Consider the following 18,708-nt stretch of genomic DNA (forward strand, 5'->3'; position numbering starts at 1 on the left):
AGGACTGATCTCCTTTAGGATGGACTGGTTGGATCCCCTTGCAGTCCAAGGGACTCTGAAGAGTCTTCTCCAACACCACACTTCAAAAGCATCAATTCTTCAGTGCTCAGCTTTCTTTATAGCCCAACTCTCACATCCACACATGACCAATGGAAAAACCATAGCCTTGACTAGACAGATCTTTGTTGACAAAGTAATGTCTCTGCTTTTTAATATGCTATCTAGGTTGGTCATAACTTTACTTCCAAGGAGTAAGCGTCTTTTAATTTCATGGCTACAATCACCATCTGCAGTAATTTTGGAGCCCCCAAAAATAAAGTCTGACACTGTTTCCACTGTTTCCCCATCTATTTGCCATGAAGTGATGGGACCAGATGCCATGATCTTAGTTTTCTGAATGTTGAGCTTTAAGCCAACTTTTCCCCTCTCCTCTTTCACTTTCATTAAGAGGTTCTTTAGTTCTTCTTCACTTTCTGACATAAGGGGGGTGTCATCTGCATATCTGAGGTTATTAATATTTCTCCTGGCAATCTTGATTCCAGCTTGTGCTTCCTCCAGCCCAGCGTTTCTCATGAGGTACTCTGCATAGAAGTTAAATAAGCAGGGTGACAATATACAGCCTTGACGTACTCCTTTTCCTATTTGGAAACAGTCTGTTGTTCCATGTCCAGTTCTAACTGTTGCTTCCTGACCTGCATACAGGTTTCTCAAGAGGCAGGTCAGGTCGTCTGGTATTCCCATCTCTTTCAGAATTTTCCACAGTTTATTGTGATCCACACAGTCAAAGGCAAAACACAGAATAGAAGAATACTATCTGGTTTTAAATAAGCAACATTTAGCCTTTCTGGTTTTCCCCACCTCCCTGACCTGCTCATACTTTGTAATAATAGGATAGGTGGTTCCTCTCAAGGTAAGGTGAAACACATCAATATTTTTAAAAACCCATTATCCCTTCTGAGGGCTTGTCTGGTCACAGGCATGACCTTAGGAAATGGCAAGCAAGCTTTTGGTGACACAAGACAGTCTGGCAGCAAAGACGGCCCATTGGAGATGGCATTCTAGTGTTCTCCCACCTGCAGGGGAAGCCCTGTGAAGCCTTCAGGAATGTTACTCAGATTCTTCATTTTATACAGAATGGACTCTGAAGGTCCAAGGTAGGGAGGGATGAAGGGCATCCACCCTACTGCAGAGCAAGCACTTGATCCCCCCTCCACTAGTCTCCTGGCTTCTTGCAGGGGTCCCCAAACTTTTGGGCAGCAGGGACCAGTTTCATGGAAGATGATTTTTCCATGGATGGTGGGGAGAGATGAATGGTTTCAGGATGATTCGAGTGCATTACATTTATTGTGCACTTTATTTCTATTATTATTATTATTACTATTACATCAACTCCACCTCAGATCATCAGGCATTAGAATCTAGAAGCTAGGGACCCCTGCTCCAGAGCTCTGTATTGATGCTCTTGTTAGTGAACCACTTGACATGGGGGAAGATTAAGTGACTTATTTACAGGATTCTCATTCCAATTCTGCAGTCTTGTATCCCATAGCTAGATTAGCTAGCAGTTTGCCAAGGCTCTTTGAAAAATGATTTTTAAGGGCTGTTTATATTCCATATATGAATGTTGTCATTACTTATTAATCATTTTCTTATTGCCTAATTTTATTTTTGGCCATGTACATAATTTTTCTCTTTCAGCTCTGATTAGCTCCTTAGGCTACGTTCTTATAAGTGGGTTTACTGGGAGAATGATAGAAACTATTTCAAAGCTTTTCTTTACATATTGCTAAATCGCTTTCTGAAATGTTGAGTCTTTAGACTCACCATTAGTGCTTAAGGATAATTAAACTAGCCCATTCTCATCACTGTCATATATTTTTTCATCTCTGCCATCGTGATGAGTAAAAAACAGTACCTTGTTTTAATTTATATTTTTAATTTCTAGAATGATTCTGTATATGCTTGCTTTCCATTTGCATATGTTCTTCTACAAATAAATCAATGTCTTGTGCCCATTTTTCCATTGAGTTAGTGTTTTTCTTAACAATTTATGAGATCATTCTACATTACATATGGCAACCATTTTTCCATTTGTTCTAAACATTTTATCCAGATTGTCTGTAGCTCTTTAACTTGAAACGATGCTTTCTAATCTCTAGAAGGTTTTAACATTTGCACAGTCTAAATCGACCACTATTTTTCTCTGTAATTCCTTTTATTACTTCTTCTCATGCTTTGTTGGCTCCTAAGTAGAGACTGTGAAATAGTCAGTTCATATTATTTGGTTTCTCTTAATTTATTTCTCACATTTAAATCATTAATATGTCTGGTTAATATTGGGGTATTCTGTATAAGGTAAGACTTTTATTTATTCTCCTCAAATCAGAAAAATTTAAGCATTATCAGAAAATGTAATTTGGTTCAATTCTGATATTTGGGAGTTTATGTACTAGTCCAGTATGTCTAGTTATAAGAAAATTTTAAAAATATACTAGATATTTAAGAAGGTATTTTCTCTATGTGGTATGAAATTATAAATAAACTATGTGAATTTACTTTGTTGACTATATTAATTTATCAAATATGCTATGTAATTTCCCTTTGAATTGATCTCATGTAGCTAAGTAACATGGTGTCAAAATATGTTAAAAAAAAAAAAAACTGTTTTCAGTGCTGCAGACATGCTTAGTCTTTTTTTTCATGCATTTTTTAATATGAAATTTAACAGGAAGTTAGAGAGAAATACACTGTTCATTGCTTGCTGCTTCCATGGAAGCTCCGTGTCTTCTGTAGTTTAGAACAGATAAAAATTATAGAATGAGAAGACATAATTTGGGTGCAAAAAATTTAGCTGTTTCCATTTAAAGCTTCTAAGTCAATTGTTTTGCCAGAATTAAATCCATTAACTCACCAAAAATCAATAACTCAATATAAACCTATGTTAGGCAAATTGATCTTTTATGTTAGCATTTAATCTAATTAAAATGATAAACATAAATGATACTCACTGAATTGTAAGGTTGTAAATAAAATCATTTGTTTTTGGATACTGAAGGTTGTTATGAAAGATTTGGGGACAATTAGTATTATTTCCTTTTTTAAAGATTTTTTTATGTAGACCATTTTTAAAGTCCTTTTTGAATTTGTTTCAATCCTGCTTCTGTTTGCCTTTTGGTGTTTCAGCTGCAAGGCATGTGGGATCTTAGCTTTGCAACCAGGGATCGAACGAACACCCCCTGGATTGGAAGGCTAAGTCTTAACCACTGGACCACCAGTGAAGTCCTAGTATTATTTCTAACGAAGGCAGAAGAGTAGCAAATAAGTTTAGGAAGACAAGTGCTCACTGGAGTATGTTGGGTATGAAGCAGTATAACTTCTGATCTCTTTACTTTCTACTCTTAATTTAAAATATTCCTATAAAATATATGAACCAACATTATTTGAGCTACTTGGCCTTCACATGAATGTAAATATATTTACAGATACATGTAAAGATATATTCTTGGACAGTTTGCAAAATGCATTTCCAGGGGCCAGCATTTAAAATGCTAGGCATCCCTAAAAAAATACAAAATCTGTACCATAACACCTGAAAATCTTAGGACTACTACATGAATCTAGATGCCATAAAAACTTAGAAATAAACAGAAGCAACACAGAAGTATTTTCATTCTATCTACTGTGTGTAGGCATGGCAAGGGGCTGCCATGATGCAGAGCTGAATTTACTGATGGTATTGTGTAAATGAAGCACGGGGATTACGATAGTGCCCTTATTTGTTAACCTTGCAACCCATTAAAAAATTATAGCCTGCTGGACAGACATAGCCTCTTTGTGAAAAGAGAGAAAGAAAATACGCTTTTGTGTTACCAGGGTAATTTTTCCTACAATTAATCTTTTTCTTCTCTTCACAATGGTCAACACAAATTGCCAGGTGCACCATAATTAAGAAGAAAAACATCTCCCCCCGAAAAAGGAGCAACTCTGCACATTATTCAAAGAAATGATGTGATGTCATTGCACACTTCTGAATACAACAGCATAGACTCTGTGGTCAAATGGCCACTCTCCAGTTATATAAATCCTGTACCATATTTCTCTCAAGGAAAATGCAGGTGCAGTTAAGTCCTATCAAATTCAGTGTATAACCATTTTATCAAAACAAAGACATAAAACAAGCAGTTGGTTGACTATTTTATTTTTAAACTTCATACTTAGTTGATACTTAGTTCCTCAGCTTTCATTTGGACATTATTTACTGGTTTAGTGAATGGGGGCAGAGTGTGACTTAGGTTAATAAGAAGAAAATTTAATAGTGCATCTAGGTCTGTGAATCTGAACCTTCTAGATTCTTACCTTCTACTTAATGTACAGATTTCAACAGAAGAAATAGATATATTTCACTTGTTTGTTCCCTCTTATCAAAATTGTACCTTGATCTCTGCCTCCCACCCTCAACTTCATCCCTTTCTATTTCCTCCTGGTGTCCTAAGCCAAATTCTAGTTAAAGCGTATATAAAGGAGGGAAAAAGAAAAAAGAATGAAATCAGAAAAGGTAGGAGATATGTGGAATATTCTGGAAAAGTGTGTATCAACATAAAAAAAATGAACTGAAATGAAGGTTCCTGCGAAGATAGAACACAGTCACTTCAAATCTACAGAATAAAGGTAGGCAACTAACAAACAAATCAAGTATCTGGCTTTGCCTGTCCTTTCTGGAAGTTCCAACCCTACCCATTTTTACCTGAGATGCACTGATGAGAAGACACTCGTCTAGTAATTGGCTTATGAGGATAGACTCCAAAATAAAGAGGCTTCAGTTGCTGTGACAAGATCATTTCATTCAGTTTTTTCTGCAGAATGAAATATTCTTCAGATAGCTTTGAGACCTAAAAAAGAAGGTTAGGCATCCAGTTAAATCAAAGAAAGGCCTTCAGCCATCTCCACAGACACCCTGGGGATCTGATCAATTTCTGATCTGCTCCTTGTGGGGTTCAATGTCCTTCTTCTCCGAGACTCACCCTGACCCTGCAGCAGGTCAGACAGAGTGCTCACTCTACGAAACCTCCTGTTCTGCACACCATCTCACATTTTCCAATCCAAACTGCCAAACCCATCACCCTCCAGAAGTGTTCTCTGCTGGTAACTCCTTCCTGGAGTCCCTGAGCTCTGTCTTCCCTTCTTAACCATTCTGCTGCCCTGGCTTTTCTTTTACCCTGAGGAACCCGTCTGCTGACTTAGACTGTATTAACTCCCTCCTTTCCTGTCCAGGCTTCTCCACTTGGCTTTATTTTTTAATTTTTTAAAAACTTTTTATTTTGTGTTGGGGTATAGCTGATTAACAATGTTGTGACCGTTTCAGGTGAACAGCGAATGGACTCAGCCATACGTGTATATGTATCCATTTTCCCCCAAACTCCCCTCCCATTCAGGCTGCCACATAACATCGAGCAGAGTTCCCTCTGCTGCACAGTATGTCCTTGTTGGTTATCCATTTTAAATGTACCAGAGTGTACATGTCCATCCCAAACTCCCTTACTATCCCTTCCCCTCATCCTTCCCCCAGCAATCATAAGTTCATTCTCTAAGTCTGTGAGTCTGTTTCTGATTTGTGAGTTCATTTGCATCATTCATTTTTCGACTCCACATATAAGGGATGTCATATGATAGGGCTACTTTCTTCCTCGTTCTATCTGGGCCCCTCTCTCTACCCTGTCTGACAATACAACCTGCTAGGCTGAAGTGGGGCTCCTACTTTCCTGTCTCTACCACTGCTCCCGTGAGCACTGAGTCCATCCCCATGGTATTATCAGGCAGCTCTAGGTAGATGCCCAGCTACTATACATCTCCTGAATGTCTCAGTCCCAGAGCAGGTCAGGGTCCTAATCTCTGCTTTGGTCTTTATAGTGAGCATGTTAATCACAGGAAAGGAAAGGCTGCATGTATATTAAACTCATTATTTCCATGTGCTTAAACCGAAAAGGACAGGAAGAGGATGAATTTATCAATGACTGGTCTATGAATTGCTAGAGATTGGAGGTGTTCAGGGCACATCCATAGCAGTCTGGGGGTGTCCACAGGCAGTGGGCTCAGCCACCATCAGACAATAAGTAGAGATTAGAGACTCAGGAGTAATAGGTAATAACCAATTATGAGATTTCTAACCCATTATGCTATTTCTTCTATGATTTCTTACACTATTGACTTCCCTGGTAGTACATACACATTTACAATATGCATTTTAGAGGTCATCTAGTGACACTCCTTCACTTTACACAGGAGACTATAAGGGTGCTGACACCTAAAGCGGAGAAGGCCATGGCACCCCACTCCTGCACTCTTGCCTGGGAAATCCCATGGACAGAGGAGCCTGGTGGGCTGCAGTCCATGGGCTCGTGAAGAGTCGGACACGACTGAGCTACTTCACTTCCACTTTTCACTTTCATGCATTGGAGAAGGAAATGGCAACCCACTCCAGTGTTCTTGCCTGGAGAATCCCATGGACGGGGGAGCCTGGTGGGCTGCTGTCTATGGGGTCGCACAGAGTCGGACACGACTGATGTGACTTAGCAGCAGCAGACACCTAAAGGGATCTTCTCAAGGTCAAATACCTAGAAAGAGAGAGAGCCTGAAGGGGGCAGGGACAAGGCCGTCCCTGTGATCTCTCTGTAGCACTAATTCATCAGAGTTCCATGTACAGTAAGTCCCCTACATATAAACCTTCAAGTTGTGAACTTTCAAAGACGCAAACGTGCGTTCACATGTCCAATCACACAAGGTCACACGTCTGGCATACACTGTCACGTGCGTGCATCCTCTACCAGTAGCTCTGCTTTTGTGTACTTTACTGTACAGCACTGTGTAGAGTACACCACTGCAGTATCTTTATTTATTGCCTGTTCACTAGATGCCAGCCCCTGTAGGCCAGCTGTCGTATGGTACTACTCTACTTTTCAAGGTACTGTACTGTAAGATTAAAAAAATTTTTTTTTTGTTTTATATATTATTTGTGTGAAAAGTATTGTAAACCTGTGACATTACAATATATATAGCTGATTGCATTAGTTGGGTACTTAGGCTAACTCTGTTGAACTTAGGAACAAACTGGACTTATGAACACACACTTGGAACGGAACTCCTTTGTATCTGGGGGACTTACTGTACACTCAGAAGTTCTATCGCCCTTTTTACAAACAGCTGAAACACACCTACGAACAGCATGAGATATTCTTCAAGAGGGAATTTTCCTTTGTGATTTTTCTTTATGGTTCCTCACTGTTGTTATGATAGAACATGCAGATGTTCATCTTCACTGCACTTGTGTTCAGTAATGGTACTCACCTGATTCTGGTGCATAATTATGTCTTCTTAAAATATGGGGTAGAGAAAGCATAGACTCTAGAAGATTTTGAAAACTTTTTTTTAACACTATAATGGGAGATCTCAGAAATATGGAAATTTTCACTGTCAAATGCCAGCATTTTAGTAGGCTGTATCACTCAATGACTAGTCTCTTTACTATACTAGATTTCTATCATATATTATACTATTTTTATCATAGAAAATTGTTTTAAAATACATGGCTATTTGAATAGCACAGCCTCTGAAACATTTTATTGAAAAGGTTTGCAGTCTCATAAAAACAGATGAAACAGTTACCAACTGTTTGTTTAACTCAGCTATTGTGGAGTTCCTAGAGATCTGTACTAGTAAACACATCTGTTCCTTTACCTACCTGTCTTGAAAAAATTGCCAAGTCACACGCTTCTTTTTCTGAAATTGCTTTTGCATCTTTATAACTCTTCATCCCGATGTTACAGGAGTCCTCAAGTTTTGTGGGGTAGGAATACAAACTGAGAGTATTTCTTGCTACTTCTGTCGGTGTTGTAACGACCTTTGGATTTCTAAAAGAAGACATCCTGTCCTTCCGTAACTGCTGCCTCCTCTTGTAGCCCCGGTATTTGCTCTGAATGAACACCACGGCTCTGTCTTCTTCCTGGGCTTGCATGGCTGGTTTCACCTGCCTCTCCTGGACCGCCCCGTGGCTCAGATGGCTCCTCTGACGGCTGCATACAGGTGTGTTCTGGGTGATCACAGATGTCTTCTTTTCTTTGTCCTTGCTATTTTCATTTTGACAAACCGACCTCTCGCTGAGACAAGGGTCTAATGTCTTTTTGCAAGAAGGCTTGTTAGGACCTGGAGTCTTCTTGTCTGCTGACCAAAGTCCTGGGTAACTTGGCCTTTCTGATAGGGCCTTCTGTTCTAGACATGCTGCTTTCAAGTCTTCGAAATTCCTTTCCTCTGTGTACTTCTGATAAAAATTCTGGACCACTGTGTCCTCCTTTCCTATTTTCCTTATCTCACTATTTTCTTCCAAGTCTTTCATATACTTGTTACTGGTGTTTGCTTCTGCCCAAGCATCCTGCACCGGATATAGTTCTTGCTTAGCCTCTTCCTCATACACGTTGTTCATTTTTTTCTGAGTCTGATATCCTCTGTTGTTACTTTCCACAGCATTCGTGGCTTCCCCCTCAGCTTTGAAAGTACAAGTCTTCACTACAGATGTATTCCCTTTATTATTAATATTTGGAGCTGGAATGACAGTTTCATTAGCAGAGACTGAATTCGCTGTCTGTTTCTTCACAAAAGATTCCCTGTGTAAAATATATTGCATCAGAATATATGATACTAAACTAGAGTTTATTACCTTGTTCAGTAATCGCACTGTTATGTTGGGAGAAAAGCAAAAGAGGCAAAAAAACTCAAAATTAAAAACTTATCATGTCACAATAATCAAGTGTTTCCCCAAACTGTCCTTTCTAGGGACAACCATGATGGCTACGCAGATAATGAGAAAACCAGCATCAACTTAAAAGTGAGAAATAACCTAGCATAATTTCACTTGCTGAGGTATCAAAATTCTAGGAATTTAATCGCTTTAAGGAGAAAAACCAGTATCGCATATTAATACATACACAAGAAACCTAGAAACATGGTATAGATGAACTTATTTGCAGGCAGGAATAGAGATGCAGACGTAGAGAATGGACAGGACGTGGCATGAAGGGGGATGGAATGAAGAGAATAGAACTGATGTACTGGACTGCCATGTGTAAAATAAATAGCTAATGGGAACTTGCTGTATGGCACAGGGAGCTCAGTTCAGTGCTCTATAATGACCTAGATGAGTAGAATGAAGGAGGGGATATGAAGAAGGTCCAAGAAGGAGGAGATATGTGTATACATACAGCTGATTCACTTCATTGTAGAGCAGAAACTAATACAATATTGTAAAGCAACTATATCCCAATTAAAAATAAAGAGGTATGTCCTTTTCCAAACAAAGTACCTACAGTGAGAAGTGTGTAAACTATATAGTGTAGAAACTATATCTAGATTTTTGAGACCAGTATTGGGGATGTTCATTAGGCTGGCATGCTGTACTTTGATGACCTCTACATCTATGGATCACAGAAAATATCTTACAAAATTAAAGGAAAAGCAGTGTTCCTGCTACAGTTCATGATCTTGTAATATGCTGGCCAAAATTTCACAGCTGTGCCTTTATTAATATCCTTTCCAAAGGCTACTTGGAATGATTTTCACTTAACTTGAAAATAAGATCTTTTTTAAGAAGGAAAGTGTGGTCATTGGAATGAAATGCCAACAAACTCTCAAATAGAATAAAGGACACAGAAGTGGCCACAGGGTGTCCACTGACATTTGATGCCTCACTGTTAGGAACCCAGTTAGGTATGAGAAAGACTGTGGACTTTATTTCATGACTTTCCAGTGTGAAAAATCTATAATGTCAAGATAGTATAAGAATGAATATTATTTTACCTTTTATTTGCAAAGTTTTTCTTGTAGTCAAATTCCTGATCTTGAGCCTGAATGGTTTTTACTGCTGTGTTTTGTGTGTTAACAGTTTCCTTCCTTTGTTTCCTGGCTAGATGGCCTCTTGCAGCTGAAACATACGAAGCCCAAAATAATGTTATTTATAATATATAATAAATATTACTTCAATGGGTAGAAACAAATGAGTTTTGACCATCAATGTCAAAGAGGAAAATGAAATTAAAGACTACAAATAGAATAGGTTCGTAAAAAATATGGGACTCATTAACAAGACTGTTCCAGATGACAAGCTTTAGCAAGAAAATAATTAAAGTACCTTTCATGTTAAGGGGAGTATTAATATGAAACTAAAATGATAGAGATGACCGAAGTTGATGAAAAAATGGACTCACTCATTTGTTAAAAATCTGCTGATGTTTATGTTCCTTTCATTTTTGCCATGTTCAAACTATTCATGGGAGAAAACCCCTATTATCTAAGTACATGGCTTGGACCTTTTGGCCAATTATCTTTGGAGCCAGATATATTTCAAAATTCAGATTTAAAGTTTAAAAAAATTTTTTAGAAAAGTAATTCAGGACAAATTAACATATATTTGGTAACATTCCCCATGGCAATTCAGCATTCCATAATCAGATGATTATTTTGCCAGAAAAACACATAATTGTTACTAACTGGAATGAATAAAGGACTATGAATATTACATCATGTTTCACTTTCAAGTGAGTTATGAAAAATCTCTTTTCTCAGTGTTTTATGAAGTTTGGAATTGAGGATAAAGAATTAAATCTCAGTTACAGGGTTTTCATTTTTGATGACCCAGTGAGTCATCAAAAGGGCTTAAATGAGCTTTTACAGATGGACAGAAGTGGACCTCGAATCTCTTGTTAGTCAGCTGCTCTGCCCACCATGGTACTGTTCTTAAGAATGTAGGTTGCAAATAAATGCTGGATCATAAAATCAATTTACTGGGCCAAATCTAGCATCTAGAAATGAAATGGAATAAATCAGAATAGAAAACTATCAGAGTGCATTGTGCATAGTATGTATATTGGGTTATAGAGTAAAATACACTTCTTATTATGGATATTTAGTTGAAAGTCTTTAAAAGATGGCTTCCCTGGTGGCTCAGAGGTTAAAGCGTCTGCCTGCAATGCTGAGGACCTGGGTTCGATCCCTGGGTCAGGAAGATCCCCCTGGAGAAGGAAATGGCAACCCACTCCAGTATTCTTGCCTGGAGAATCCCATGGACGGAGGAGGCTGGTGGGCTACAGTCCATGGGGTCACAAAGAGTCGGACACGACTGAGTGCTTCACTTTCTTTCTTTCTTTCTTTCTTTCTTTCTTTAAAAGATACTGAATAAAGCCAGGCTGGATTCTAAATTTTGCTTCTTATAGAAAAACAGAAAGTGAAATCCAAACTCTATTAATATGTTTAATAAAAACTTGTGAAATATGACTATAAATATTCTTTCCCTATGGTTAATAGAAAGAAATGGATGCCCTTTAACAAAATGAGATTTCATTAATTTGTCAAAAATTATGGCAAGTGTAACCTTTGGAATAAAATAGGGAAAATGATATTGTCCAATGGGTTATAATAATATGATTCTTGAAATGTACAATTAATTCAGTATCTTGCACAATAGGTCAATTGTGTTTCATTGTGACAGCAAATTTAAGAATTATTCTGTTTAAAACAAAACATTTATTCAGATATTAAAAGTGTCAATCTCTAAAACAATCATTCAGATTTAATACAGAGAAAGTATCAATTGAAATTAAACACAAAACCTACATAAGACTGGAGGTTTGTAAGTAAGATTTTATTTCATGCCCACATCTAAACATAGCATTATATTTTGTTACACAGTGAGATGCTCTGAGTGGTTACCTGACTGTATTATTATAGCGCTCTCTTTCCTTTTCTCCTGTATTTTTTGGTATCTTCTTGAACCCAAGAATCCTCTGACACAGGCTTGAATCAAAATCAGCTTGTCAATGGCTTCCTTTCGCATTAAATTTAACTGTTCCACATGATAATATTTAAGGAACACCTTAAAAGAATTAAAATAAAATGCAAATAAAACTATGGCATGCAGGTATGAAACAGTCATGTGGTGCTCAGAAGACCAGATTATGTTCAAAATATTTTTTTGACTTTGGAAATCACTATCTTTTGCTTCTTTGGCTTGGATGTTGCTATCACCTTATAGATTTTTATGTTTGAAGATAGTCCCTCTTTGAGGTCGCAAAGAGTCTGACACGACTGAACGACTAACACTTTCACTGTCACACAGTTTAACAATCATACTGTTTCTTTGCAATGGGTATCCAGCTTTTGTTGGATGGCCCAGTATGAGTGGAAGATATCAAACTCTTTCATCAAGGTTTTAGCAATAGATACTCTGGGCAAACCTAATTTTTATGCTATTTTGAAAGGAAACAATTAAATTGCCCAAACTTAAAAATTCTTACAAACCTAATGTGTAAGAGAGAGGACAATTATAGGAGTTCATTCACCAATTGCTTATTGAGACCTATGCTACATACTTTTCTGCAAGGATACCAGGGACACTTTCTGCAAGGATACCAGGGGCATTGCCCTCAGGCGCTCACAGAGTTGTCAGCGGAGAGAATAAGGCAGAGAGAGGGCCCCATGGAGAATGAACAACTTTCTTACTGGACCCAGTGGCCACCGTAAAGACCAGACGGCTGATTTTCAATGATTCTAAAATCAAAATGAATGAAAGCAACAGGGGAGCCTGAAGACTAAGAGTTTTCAGCCTCCCCCAGGAAACAGGAAGGTATATTTTTTATTTTAATGGTTGAATGTATTAATGAAAATCACCTCAAAGAGAGTTGATTGAATCCACTAAGAAAGTCACTTAAATTCAAATTTAAGAGCTGAGTCATGAGACCTGGTGACCCTAACTATAGAACTCTCCCAGTACTTTGAAGCTTGGCACCAAGGGCCAACAGTTTAACATTACAGGTCTTGACTGAATTTAGTTTTAATTTCTACAAGACTCTAGACGTTAATATATTTAGTCCATTCTACTGTTGACAATTCATTTAAAATTCAATCTATCTAAAAAGGTCATTTTTTTTTTTGCACAACATTAGAAATGTTCTTATATTGTATCCATCCTAATGAGTTGGAAAAGGTGAAGTGGAAAAATACAAATAGCTTTAAAATGCTACTTAAATATCATGAAAAACTGGAACTGCAAAGGCCTTTTTACAAGTTAAAACTCCATTTGAAGTTAGGCATGTGTTTCAGACCATAAACCATGAAATTTCAGCCAGAAAAATTCATCTTTGTGAGAATCTGAAAGAAAATGGTGTGAGAAAAATACAGATTAAAAAAAAATCTTTCTAATGCTCAGAAATTCCCCTCACTAAATACTAAGGTAAATATGGATTTCTGAATACAGAATATGGACTTCCCTGATAGCTCAGTTGGTAAAGAATCCACCTGCAAGGTGGGAGACCTGGTTCAATTCCAGTGTCAGGAAGATCTGCGAGAGAAGGGATAAGCTACCCACTCCAGTATTCTCGGGCGTCCCTTGTGGCTCAGCTGGTAAAGAATCTGCCGGTAATGCAGGAGACCTGGGTTCAATCCCTGGGTTGGGAAGATCCCCTGGAGAAGGGAAAGGCTACCCACTCCAGTATGCTGGCCTGGAGAATTCTTTGGACTGCTTAGTCCATGGGGTCACAAAGAGTTGGACATGACTGAGCAACCTTCACATCACTGAATATGGAGAACACTCAGTATAAGATAAAACACTTTAAAATTCCCTAAATTTTTACAGGACTAACTTGTCTTTTTAAAAATTAATTTTTATGGGAGTATAGTTGATTTACAATGTTGTATTAGTTCTTGCTGTACAGCAAAGTGAATCAGTTACAAGAAAGACAAATATCATATGATATTGCTTATACGTGGAATCTAAAAAATATAGTACAAATGAACTTATTCAAAAAACAGAAATAGAGTCACAGATGTAGAAAACTAATGGTTATCAAGGAGGAAATGAGTGGGGGGATAAATTAGGAGACTGGGATTGACAAATAGATATTACTATATATATAATAGATAACTAACAGGCCTCTTTTCATCTGAACATTATGAAAATCCTAACTTTTCATCTGAACATTATGAAAATCCTGTCCCACACCTCCTGAAGCTAATACAAATTTCTTGGCAAATGTGGAATTTCAGTCCACATCTATGGTGTGGCTGATAGCAGTTAACTCTTCAGTGGTCAATCTGAGCACATCTGCCTTAGCTTGGCTCTTTCTCCATCCTCCCCAATAATACATTTAGTGTCCTCCCAGGACCTGGTACCATGTTTATCTCCTTATCTCCATCTTGTTTGTAACGCTGTGAGGATATCTGAGAAGAAAATACATCCTTTTTCCAAGAACCCATCCGTCTTACTTCCATATTCAAAATGGATTATGATTTTGTACTTCATTCTTTAAGGGATTAAATAAGCTAAGATCTCATAGGCTCTCAAATTTGATTCATAAACATTCCAGTATCCAAATCCTATAGTAAGTCTAGTAATAACATTTCACTCCAGATAAATTTCAAGTTTATAACAGAAACAGATTTGAGAATTAGGAAAAAAGAAAAACAGAATCCTACTGAATTCATTATGATTTTCAACAGCTTTCTGACTATATTTGGTGGTAACAAAACAGAGAAAATAAAAAATTTTCTAGACTCGTACGTTCCACCCTTTCGGGGATAAATCTTCAAGATATATTTTTCTTGAATTTATTAAAAGAAATCTGTATGAGAGCAAAATATCTAATTCTGCTGAAGAAAGAAATGTTTATGAATTTATCAATTTTCTTTCCCTATTACAAGCTACAGATTCTATAACATGAAAAGCCATGATATTTTCTACCATTGCAATATGTAATTTTCCATACATCCACTATAAGTATTACTTTTTTCCCTTGAAAATTACATGAAAACATTACTTTGGTTTTCCCAAGAGCCCAGTTATCAAGACCAGCTTTTTCCAAAATGGCGGCACACGTGTCAGGGCTCAATGGAGGCTCTTCACACCACTTGTAGCAGAGAATCTGGTACCTTTGAAAGGGAGAAAGGGCTGGTTAGTATTTCGCAAAAGTTCAGGGTCTCAGGAGCCTGGAGGGTCCTTCAGGCTTCTTAGAACAATTCTCCAGTAAACGGAATTCCAGACTGACTACTTGCGCAATTTGTGTTTTCCACTTCAGTGATTCCTTTCCAACGTGTGATCTTTTAGTGATAAAGCCTCTGCCGGTTTTTTTCCATCTGAATCCTAAGTGTTCTTTCCTTGTGTCCCCTACATTCCCATCCCACCCTGGCCTCCCATTTTTCCTTCTCCCTCTCGGTCTCTTCAACAGGCCTCATATTGAGACTTGCTGCTTAAATGTTAGATTTTTCTGAGTTTCTGTTTCTTTTTAAGCTCTGTCCATGTGTGTCTCATCTACATGCATGGCTCTAACTGTTCCCTATACGTGATGCTTCCTATACATACATCCTTAGCCCTGTGTTCATAAACAGGAAACACATTACTCCTGGCCGCCTGCTAGACACCCCCACCTGCTTATCCCACAGACACTTTAGACTCAGCAAAATGCATCACCTTTTCTTTCCTCTGCTAGTGCCTATCTCCGCAAATGATGTCAACCCTTCTTAAAAGTGAAAGTCGCTCAGTCGTGTCTGACTCTTTGCAACCCCTTGGACCATACAGTCCATGGAATTCTCCAGGCCAGAATACTGGAGTGGCTAGCCTTTCCCTTCTCCAGGGGATCTTCCCAACCCAGGGATTGAACCCAGGTCTCCCGCATTGCAGGCGGATTCTTTACCCTTCTTAAAAAGGCTCTAAAACTAGGAATCTGCATGTCATCCTAGATTCTCCCCTATTCTTCACTCACTGTATACAACCAGCTTGTGCTTTGTTGTGCCTCTTGATTTAAAGCCAACATACTGACTCTACTTTGGTTTTATGAGTTCACTTCAAGGTTTATATGGTGGCATTTGAGACCACAGCACAGGAGGTATTAAGTAATTTGGGGAGTTTGGGACTGAAGCAAAAATAATAATGAAGATAGTTGTAGCTGAAATGCATTGTTTACATTTCGTTCTATCTGTAGCCTTCCTAAATATTGTGTCATTCAATGCTCATAACCACCTATACAGTAGATGCTAACTAACATCATCACCCTTATCCACAGATGGGAAGACTGAAGCTCGAATGTTACTCAAGTGATGCTGAACAAGGTCACACATTTAGTATGAGTGGCAGAATTGGGATTCAAATCTGGATTTTCTCACTTTAAAGCATGTGTACCTCTCCCTTCGCTAAATTCTATTTGTGTTAGAGCTCTGACAGCCAAACAATTGTGCATCAGTGACTGGTGGAAAAATGGATCCAACTTCAGTAGCTTTTTAGTGTAAGGGCTCATTAGAAATAACTACAGTAAAAACCCAGTGTCTTGTGCAAAGTAAGTTCATGTTGTGTGTCTTCCTTTAGGATTATCTCTTTGTCACACAATAGAAGAGTTTATCCATAACAGAATGGACAAAGGGTCTGATGATTTTCCATCTTACAAGGAGGGTTAGTCAAAGGATAAGGCTGGACAGGGAGGGTTATTTAGTCCTATTTACACCTCCACAGGGCCTTTACAAACTGTCCTGCCTTCCTAAGAGTCTATGCTAATCTGGATGACAGTTTTCAAATTTATGACAGAGAAAAGGCTTATTAGCCTTTATTTCTGGAGCTTTCTAGATTCAGAACAACTACTCACATGTTCTCCAGAAATTGTTTTTGTGAATAAGGAAAAAATAATTTCCCCTTATTCACTTATCATGTAGTAATTTGCTATTCTGTAACAGCATGGGGTTGGAAACATATTTAAAAACTTATTCTCACTTCTGACCTTCCAAATAAGTAATGCTCAATCACTCAGTCATATCCAACTCTTTGCAACTCCACGAACTGTAGCCCACCAGGTTACTCTGTCCATAGGATTCTCCGGGCAAGAATACTGGAGTGGGTTGCCATTTCCGTCTCCAAAATAAGTAATACAATACATCAACTACAGAATCATCAAGAAAATAGGTTCAGCTCTTCTACAGTCCATGTTGTAAAACCATGGATAGTTTTGAAACTACTGGTTTAGTCTAGCATTCAGGGCTCTCTCTTCATAACATTAACCTGACCAGTCTTCCCCTTTGATCTCATCTTTATCATTCCTGTCACTTCACTAACACACACTGCTGAGCCAGTCTCACCCACGTCCCTCTGATTTTCGGAGCACCAACCTGTACCCAGAGATGGCCCCTTCCTGTCTTCTTCATAAACCATGCCTCCCACCAGATCCCAGTGCAGCACTTATTCTTGATATTCTCTCTATCAGCCTTCGTGGAGATCATCCTTCACTTTCCTAAACTCTAACACTACAAACCGTCTCTTTGGATCTTGGTATTTATTACCCTGCACTGTTCACTAACTTTCCACGTCTATGGCTCTGAGAATCCTAACTGGATTGTTCATTTTTGAGGACCAAGTAAGTATTACAATTCACTGTTCCAGACTAGATATGAAAGTGAAAGTGTTGGTCGCTCAGTCATGTTTGATTCTTTGCGACCCCATGGACTGTAGCCTGCCAGGCTCCTCTGTCCATGGGATTCTCCAGGCAAGAGTACTGGAATGGGGATAGCCATTCCCTTCTCCAGGGGATCTTCCCAAATAGGGATCAAACCTGGGTCTCCTGCATTGCAGGCAGATTCTTTACTGTCTGGGCCACAAGACTAGATACAGGTAGAGAAATTTAAAAAAAAAAAAAAAAGGAGATTCCTTGGCAGTCCAGTGGTTAGGACTCCATGCTTACACTGCAGGGAGCATGGGTTCAGTCGGGGAACTAAGCTCCTCCATGGCACACAGCCAAAAAGTAAATAAATATGCTGTCACATTTAACATCACAAATAACCTTATGAAACAGGTACCATACAAAAAAGAAAAAAATGGACATAATATTATTTTGAAAATATTAATCTAAATTAGGTTAATTCCAGTATATTCCAAGTACATAATTGCTTTTTTAGCTGTTAAACTTCATCTTAAAAAATATATAAGCCACATTTAAGGTCTAGTGAGTCTTAAAAAAAGTACAGATAATCACAACTTCCTTTTGATTTCTAATATACTAAAAGCTGGTTATTGTGCTTACAATACAATAAAGAAAAAAAAATTCACTGTCTTCTGTAGTATTTAGCACAATGCCATGTGTATAAAAATAGTCACTGACGTTTAATGGTACTTCTCTTAAGACTAAATTAGGTTAATTCCAGTATATTCCAAGCACATAATTGCTTTTTTAGCTGTTGAACTTCATCTTAAAAAATCCATAAGCCACATTTAAGGTCTAGTGAGTCTTAAAAAAAGTACAGATAATCACAACTTCCTTTTGATTTCTAATATACTAAAAGTTGGTTATTGTGCTTACAATACAATAAAGAAAAAAAAGTCACTGTCTTCCATAATATTTAGCACAATGCCATGTGTATAAAAATAGTCACTTAAGTTTAAGGGTACTTAAGATTATATTAATGTTATTTATATTGATAGTTACGGAGAAGGCAATGGCACCCCACTCCAGTACTCTTGCTTGGAAAATCCCATGGACGGAGGAGCCTGTTAGGCTGCAATCCATGGTGTCACTAAGAGTCAGACACAACTGAGCGATTTCACTTTCACTTTTCACTTTCATGCATTGGAGAAGGAAATGGCAGCCCGCTCCAGTGTTCTTGCCTGGAGAATCCCAGGGACGGGGGGCCCGGTGGGTC

At 38.1% G+C, this 18,708-nt stretch overlaps 1 protein-coding gene across 1 annotated transcript in view; it reads right to left on the minus strand.

Annotated features, from left to right (window-relative positions):
* MYO3A (myosin IIIA) overlaps window positions 1-18,708 on the minus strand; it is a 170,083-nt gene that overhangs the window by 18,547 nt on the left and 132,828 nt on the right. The window contains exons 27-31 of the mRNA XM_027559932.1: window positions 14,853-14,964; window positions 11,752-11,914; window positions 9,844-9,967; window positions 7,736-8,654; window positions 4,745-4,889 (exon numbers count right to left, since the gene is read on the minus strand). Of these exons, the coding sequence (XP_027415733.1) occupies window positions 4,745-4,889; window positions 7,736-8,654; window positions 9,844-9,967; window positions 11,752-11,914; window positions 14,853-14,964 (1,463 nt within the window). The remainder of the gene's footprint in view (window positions 1-4,744; window positions 4,890-7,735; window positions 8,655-9,843; window positions 9,968-11,751; window positions 11,915-14,852; window positions 14,965-18,708) is intronic.

This window comes from Bos indicus x Bos taurus, chromosome 13, assembly GCF_003369695.1.
Source record: "Bos indicus x Bos taurus breed Angus x Brahman F1 hybrid chromosome 13, Bos_hybrid_MaternalHap_v2.0, whole genome shotgun sequence".
NCBI lineage: Eukaryota > Metazoa > Chordata > Mammalia > Artiodactyla > Bovidae > Bos > Bos indicus x Bos taurus.